The sequence below is a fragment of the Cyprinodon variegatus genome, unplaced genomic scaffold (assembly GCF_000732505.1).
Source record: "Cyprinodon variegatus isolate N-32 unplaced genomic scaffold, C_variegatus-1.0 Scaffold698, whole genome shotgun sequence".
In the NCBI taxonomy this organism is placed as follows: Eukaryota; Metazoa; Chordata; class Actinopteri; order Cyprinodontiformes; family Cyprinodontidae; genus Cyprinodon; species Cyprinodon variegatus.
This window is the reverse complement of record NW_015151151.1, coordinates 424,293-432,636: the sequence shown is the minus strand read 5'-3', so window position 1 is coordinate 432,636 and position 8,344 is coordinate 424,293. Positions and strand designations below refer to the sequence as shown.

The 8,344-nt window shown below is 38.4% G+C and overlaps 1 protein-coding gene across 2 annotated transcripts in view; it reads right to left on the bottom strand.

The window, feature by feature from the left end:
• Positions 1–7,116: 7,116 nt before the first annotated feature.
• LOC107097452 (glutamate receptor U1-like) overlaps positions 7,117–8,344 on the bottom strand; it is a 21,576-nt gene continuing 20,348 nt past the window's right edge. For both annotated transcript variants that reach the window (XM_015394600.1, XM_015394599.1), the window contains 2 exons: positions 7,595–7,845; positions 7,117–7,519 (listed from right to left, as the gene is read on the bottom strand). In XM_015394600.1, coding sequence (XP_015250086.1) covers positions 7,421–7,519; positions 7,595–7,845 — 350 coding nt within the window. In that variant the 3' untranslated portion in view covers positions 7,117–7,420. The remainder of the gene's footprint in view (positions 7,520–7,594; positions 7,846–8,344) is intronic.

The window sequence follows — 8,344 nt, the reverse complement described above, 5'->3', positions numbered from 1 at the left end:
CATAAAAACATGAATTCAAAGTATAACTGAAAAATCAAAAAGAATCATGACATTGGGAGGCTTGATATGCTGGAATAGACAATCTGGAACTTGGGGTCTTGCTAGCTTTCGTAGTAGGAGGCCTTGAAAGCTGCTGTTGAGCAAACAACCTAACATTGAAACCGTGAAGCATATTTTTCAGAACATTTATTTGACACATTAATCCACACTTACATGACAGATGTGCTTGATCTGAGCAATATCTATTCTCCTGTGTACCATGCTGCAAATCCTCTCCAGAAAAGTTTAAAACTTTATCCCGTAATTATTTTTAATTGAGGAATGCCTTTCATTTAAAAGACATAATGTTTTAAACCACGTTTTATTTTCTTTAAAGTTTCTTTTTTGAACTTTGTTTGAAATCACATCTGCTGGATAAATCTTCATGAGAATCTGCTAATAAAAATAAGAATGTAGAGCTGTTAACCTACAGCATAGTTCAACAGGTATATTCCACCTAGAAAGCATTGGATTTAGCATATTTTCCCTGTCTATACAGCAGTTCTCTTCGTGCTTATCAATACTATAATTAAACCTTCAACCGTTATAATTAAAAAAATATATATTATCCTTAAATCTGGGTCTAAACTCTTCATTAAAATACTTTCAACGTTTGATAGAGGTGCTAGTACCGATAAGAATTCCCTTCCCATTTTTTCTCTCACAGACACTCTCTGAATACAAAAAAAGAGAGATACAGAAATCAATCCTACAGCTCCCCCAAGTGGGCTTACTAATGTCTTGCAGTTGAGGTGTTCATAACAAGCAAGGCGCAATAATTAGATATTTTTTGGTATTGTTTGAATCCTTATCCCAAACTCACCATTCATTGGTTGTAAATCACTAATATATGAGAAACATCTAAACATATATCAATAGTTACAGCCTATCTCATAAGCAATAAGGATCATATCTGATTTTTTTGACCTATCAAAATGTGTCTTAATCAATAGTTGCTTAAGTTTGACTGTTGTACTACTTCTGTATGATGTTGGACCATTCTCCGAAGAATGTTCTTTAGTTTGTGACTGAAGGCTCCATATTTTAATATATCAATCACCCTGAAATAAAGCAGCTCTGAAACTGAAGGTGCAAACCTGTATTGTGGTTACATATAAAAAACTTGGCAACAAACATATTTTATTAGGATCTAAAGACTGCTACAGGCAGCCTGTTAGTTTTACTCATGCAAAGTAAAATACGGGACTATCAAGAGGATCCCATAGAGCTGTGTGTTGAAAAACAGGTAAACAGGAGATAGTAGCTAATTTAACTTGGTGGCTGGCCTCTTATTTGTGTATTATTATCTTTAAAACAAAAGCAGCCTTATGGTGAGGTTTGTTCACCCAATAGTATGAGATTGAATACATTACTCGTTTCCCCACAATAAAATATATTTTCTATAGAAATCCTTACGAGTGTGAACAAAGAAATATTAACGTGTCCCATTTTCCTCTCCTACTAACAAGGAGCCCAATAAATTTCTTAAAGGGGAACGCCGTTTTTTTTTACATTTGGCCCTTGATTTTACGTTATTACATTATGTTCTACTCATCCATATAAGCTTTGTGTCATTTGGAGCCGTTGTGAAGATATTCTGTTAGGTTATATCTAAGTAACGTCTTCCTATGGGCAACGACTTGAAGGCACAAACTTAATTGTTCATAATTTATTCTTTATGGTACGCCAGCATTCATAACATGTAGGCGAATCACATCCGCAGTTATATTTTTTATATTTATATCTTTTAAAAACAAAGCGGTGTGTGTATTACAGGTCTGCTGTGGATCAGCGGACCTGAGGCAGCTGCAGGGGGAAGGCAGAGCATTGCCCATCACTGGCACTCTGGTTGTGGGAGAAACACATGTAAATGACCACGATATTCTGACAGAAGATGATTATCCATGTGAGTCAATTACCTGGTTTAACAGTTCAGTTCATCCTTTGGGGTGAGGCATGATCCAGCAGATGGACCACAAATGAGATGCGGCGCTGAGCCGTCCAGAGCGAACCCGACAAAGCAGACCCAGTAAGCAGCAGGAGACTAATCCAGCTCAGGGAAACAGTTCAGAACCGGACCGTTCTCAGTTCCAGGAGTCCGTGTGGATCGGATCAGGGATTCCGATCCACACAGTAACTGACCACAATGAGCTCAGACAGGTTTGGAGTTAAAGGTTATGAGTCAAGCAGCAACCTCAGACAGTCATGCTCAGATGGAGACAGGTGGGCACAGTGATTGAGAGGAACAGAGACAAGACATGGTAACAGGAGAACTGCAGAACTTTAAACTGGCTCCACCCAGGAGCCAGGATCACAGGAATTAAAACTGACTCTCCCTACACGACAAGCCAAAACCGAACGTGCTCAGCGGAGAAGAGCCGGGACACGATCAGGAGACATGAGACAACACTAACATCCTCTCGACACACAGGCCCCCCAAGAGTCAGGACATGAACCAGGGACTTAACTAAAACTCAAAAACAAACACGAATAGCTTACACGGATAATGATCAGGCCCCATAGCTAGGCTGAACCGTATATAAAGTAGCATGAGCAGGTGGATAAGTTCAATGATAATTAGAGAGCGGGGAGGGTACGGCAGGTGAATGAAGTGAGTAATTTACCAAGATTTGGTTTATGATTTGGTTTATTAATTAGGTTTTTGTGCGGACCCAAATGCAGAGGCTGAGAGGCAGGGGTGAGTTCTTTGAAGATTCAATTAATTATAACAGGTAACAAAACAGGAATCCAAAAATCCAACATAAAAATTAAACACAAAGCAGAACCATGGGGACATCAGGGGAAAACAATCATGAGGAGCCAGGGTAAGACGAAGAAAGACAAGGAACCAACACTGAGGGACTGCAGAGCGAGAGTATTTATGGCTGACTGAACAAAGGCAGGACTAACGAGCTGATAAGGAGCAGGTGTGAGTAGAGCTGACGAGGAAGCCAAGGGAAAAGAAAACAAGGGGGCAACAGAGGACAAGCAAAGAAAAACCTAAGAAACTTTAATAAATCCAGAATACACAAATAAAGCTAGAAAACAAAGAAAAACCTGGATAAACTTGAAACTGAAAACTTAGAGAAAACCAACAGAACCAAGATTGTTACATAATTAGATCAACAACCAGGGCTGCAAATCTGATATCATTAAAGAGTGATGCTCATTGTTGTATCACGTGTCAATATGGAATGAATTTGGTCAATTGTAAATGCCTTACATGCTATTTAGAGTTTTCCTATAGTAGGTTTGAGAAGCTCATGGCCACGCCACTCCTCCACTTCCACAACATCCTCAAAACGTAACCTCCCCTGATTGCTACGCTCACATCCCCTCTGGAAGGTCTCCTGGCCCTGATGGTGTGTCACCGTCTTGTGTGAAAGTCTGTATTGACCAACTCGCCCCCAACTTTACACAGATCTACTGCAGATCACTGGAGCAGTGCAAAGTTCTTTCCTGCGCCAACGCTCTACACTGGTTCATTTCTGTTTAGAATCTCTTGATAGTCTTGAGATTTAATTTCCCCCCGCAGCTATTAAGCAAAGTAGCCCCAGAACATATCAATGTCCTTCATGTTTCAAACTGGGGAAAATGTTCTTAATATGCTTAATTTGTTTTCCATCTGTGAATGCAGAGCTGATATGTCTTGGCAAAAGTTAAATTTTTCTCACATGCGTCAATAGGACATTATTCCAGAGATGTTTTGGCCTGTCAACATGCAGTTTACCTGATTCTACCCTGGGTTTTTATTATTTGTTTTCAACAACGATGTCTCCCTTGTTAGTCTCCTATTAAGTTATTGACTTAAACAATGACAAATGGAGCCATCTGATCCTTAAGCTTGAAGTTTTTTCAAGGCTTGTTTGTTGCCACTCCCAATATCTATCTTTGATTTGTCATCACTTTTCCTCCTCCGTATATTGATTTTTGTTATAGTCCCATGGATCTTAAATTTCTGAATAATATGTGCATCTGTGGTTCCAGGAACTGCTTGGAGATGGTCTTAAAGCCTTTACCTTTAACATTCTAATTCTAAAATCTTTTGTGAAAACACTTTCCGTCACTTTTGCTGTTCCATGTTGAGTGTGGTACATACCATGACATCAAACACGCATAGTCACTACCTGTAGCACCATGTGTAGGAAAGCTGACTGATTGCAAGATTGTAGACACCTCTGATGCTAATTAATGGACACAACTTGATTTAACATGTACCCTTTGTCACTATATTTTCAGTCTTTTCTAGGGGTACCTTAATTTTTGTCCAGGATTGTTTCAAGAGTTTGTTTCTTAAAATGATTCAGTAAATGAAAGGGGTACCAACAATTATGTCCACATGAATATTTTTGTTAAACCATGTAAGGTGGGCTGTGTCAATCGATTCAGTCAGAAAAAAAGATTGTGGGCAACCGTGTAGCTCCTTGCAACAGCTACAAATGTCAGGAGTTTCTTATGCTAAATTAACGGTTGCTAGGAACCATACCGCTCACTGTTCGTAGCTTGGGGGTTGGCAACCCGTCGCTCTTTAGTGCCCCCTGCGTCTCACTGGGCTTTTTTCAAAGCAAGTAAAATGGAAAATGATGGATTTTTGTTTGTTTATTTCTTTTTAATAGCGAGTAGGAGAAGAAACAAACACACTTTATGTTTTCTATTGCTGTGAAAATTTTTATAGTAAATACATTTAAACAATAAATTTAAACGTTTCTTTCAACAAAGATTTGCGTCATAGCCTGCGACGCACGTTTCACTGCGGCACGGTGCCAGGAGGAGGCTGTTGGGGAAAAAAACAGTGGGTGGACTGTAATTAAATTATATCGGCTTATTTCGTTTAAATAGTTTTCTTACCTTGTCAAAAGGCTGCTGTCGCAGGCTGCGTTTTATTGCACTGTTACTCCTATAAGGGGGGAAGAGGATTGTATTGTTACTGTGGTTTGAAAAGGAGTGCATTTTATTTCCATGTCAAGGTTTACAATTACAGGAGTCCTATTTTGCATATTCTTTTTTTTTCTTTTCAAATCCTCAAAATAAAAATGAGATTTTTTTTTCTTGTGTTTCTGTAGTTACATCAATTCAAGAAATCATAATACATTAACACTGTAATGCAAGTTAAACTTAAAGCATCAAATATTGTACAGCAGATTAGTCACCATGTGACCTTTTGGACCTTTCTCTGCATGGTTTCAAAAGCGTAGTGTAAATGGGGCTTTAGTCTGTTCTAAACTGGTCCCTACACGTTCACAGGTTCAATTGTCATAGTAACCAAGTCAGACTCAGAGAAAGCCTGCTTGATGAAACCCATATACACCAAAATAAGCCAGTGTTGGCCAACTAAGTCTGGTTTATGGACTTCACCAGTTTTCTAAATTACTCAAAATAATCCTTCTCTGGATTAAATGACTACAGGCCTTACCATACTTACCAGACCAGGTTGGGGCCCAAAAACTATTTTTTTACCTGCTTTTTGTGCCAAATAAATCCCCACACTGATAACATATTAAAGAAAGTGTATAAATACAGACTATAAAGGGCAACTTTCAAAGACGAAGAATGAGAAAGAAGGGTCCAAAGCTAAACCTCCCAATATTTTCAAGGCCATCAAAATAATACTATTGACAATAATCAAAAGTTCAATTCACTTTATTCTTATAATGCTGTCCCAACACGTCACTTCAAGGCACTTTACAATTCAACTAGATCATGCAGTCAGATTGGTTCAAAGTTTTCTATCTAAGGAAAACCATCAGATTGCATCAATTCACTGACCCAACAGCAGTCCCTCACACCAACCAGGCTTCTACTTTGCACTGATTTCTCCATGTGTCTAAGTGCGATAGCATAACAATTATTTATGGGCAAAGGAACCCATCCTTACGCCCCTCCAAAATGAATGCAACCCAGCTGGCTGAAAATATTTCATATTTTGGATTATAAAGATTCCCTTTAGGAGTGTGTGTTTGCATAGCAGGTTTTACCAATTATCTCAGTTTTTTCCTTGAATGGACCTAACCCTTCTTCTTGTCCTTTGACTGCTTGGTAGTTGGTGAATTATAATTTAAGTCCAGATAATATGCAAGGCTTGTATTTGCTCTTTTATTATTTGGTCTTTATCATTCTGATTCCCATCAAATCATTTATTCAGTGTCTTAAAGAGTATTTTAACCTCTTACACCCTCAGGGGGTATAAATAAATTTCTGCCTGACAAAAACACACAAAAGTAAATCACTTATAGCCTCACAGCTATTAGATTTAAGAAGAAACTTTTGGTACCTCTGTAAAGTTAAGATGTCATAGAATGGTTTTCTGGTGTCAGCACCATTGTAGCTTTGACCCTGCCTGAAATATTAGGGACAAAATACAAAATATTTTGCATTTTTTGAACCTCGCCAAAATTTTCTTTGAAATAAACATTGCAAAACACTACCAAAATATTATTTATAGCACAAAAAAGTAGTACAGACTTTTAAATCTAAATGTTGTGTAAAAATATACCAAATTTGGACTCAATCAGATGAATCGTATTTATTTTAGGATGGTATTAGTGAGATATTTCTTAGGCGGAGGGGCCATTTTGGCACATTTATCCAAAAATGTCACCAAACTGTGCCAAATGTGTTTTTTACATCAATACTGGGGGTTTGATAAAATTACGAGGTCACGTAGCAGCTGGACCCACCGATGGGTCCGTAGGGTTCTAGGGGTTAAGGTTTATGTATCATTAAGTCAAAACAAAGAGGAAGAAAACGTCAATAAAAATCAAATTTTTACCCACCATATGATATGAACACATGTATTTGTTATAGCCTACCTAAATAAATGTGTTATATTTCTGATACAAACGCTACTTTCCCTTTGAGAATTCTTGTTTAGAAGCAGGAGTGCTGGCCTAGTTGTTACAGCATTGCACTTGGGTATACTGTAGGAGGTTCTGAGTTCAAGTCCCACACACTGCTTAGTCCCACCCTTAACCCCTGCTCCCAAAGGGGGATGGGTTAAATGCAGAGAGATAATAAAAAAAAAAAAAAGATAGATTAAAAGACCCCCCCAAAGTTTAAAAGAGGAGAGAAACTAGAATGTGTGGAAGCGTGGAAGTTTATTTAAACAGTCCATCGAAACATAAAGCAACAGCTTAAATATGGCACATTAAACTTTGTTATGTCGGGGACTTGTGTTAATTATATCCTAAAACTAGCAAGAGTGGTTAGTATTCAAAGTAATAATCTTCTTCACTTTGTCTCATCGCAGGGTTTTCTATAAAAATACAAAAGCATTGAATAAGAAATACATGTGTGTGAGTACAAAGGGACAGAAAGCCAAAGGGGAGTTAGCTTCTCTCTGTCTGTAACACCTTCATTTCAGCTGCTAATGTGAGTATTTGCTTCACGCTTTGTTTTTGTCTGAGCTCTCTTGCTCCGCCTCTCCCCCTCCACTGCCAAAGCGGCGGTTCAGCTCTGATGTCAGCACTGAGCAACAGGATTTCTGTGAAAAAGCAGGAAAGCCATGAAGAAACATACGTCACAAACCTGACTTTGTCATATGTACCTCTGTGCTTACCTTGCCATCTTTAGCTTGGTTACGGGCCCTGGATAAAAGCTCAAGAAGGGCCAGCAGCAGCCCGATGCCCAGTCCTAGTCCCAGGAGCAGGAAAAGGCCTCGCAGGTTGTGGGGATTTAGTGCCTCAGACATTTGAGCTTCACCAAACCCAACACAGCTGCTGGCCCACCACTTCTCCCTCAGGTGTGTTAACTCACCTGACTCACTAAGCTGGAGAATGGCAATGGTCAGGTTCTTTACCAGTGGAGAACCTGATGGGGCAGGAGATAAGGTGTGAAATCTGAAGGCTTCTAATGAAACAGAACTTATATTTCATGCCAAGATAATAGCTATAAAAAATTACTGCTTTTTTTCATTGTTTTTTTTTTAAGAGGGAGATTTTAATGTTAAATATCTGAAGTTTTTAGAACATTTGTTAAAGTTTGGTTTTCTGTGCACTGAGAAGATGAAAACTGGATGCAGTATAGTATAATTTTAAAGATAAAGTCCAGTCATACTTAGAATACAAACTTCTGAAAGTACTTCAAGTATTAAATTATTAAATACTTTTCAATAAATGATCAGTGTTTTAAATTAAGAGCAATTTTCATTTGAATGTTTTTTACTGGAGATATCCATGTTTGTCAAGGAACACTACTGCCACCTACTGGTTTGTGATGTCACGGTGCGGTATCGGCTGTTTGTCACAACGCGCTATTATCCAAGTCATCTTGAAAACATTCTTCTTCCAAATGTTGGCTACATATTACG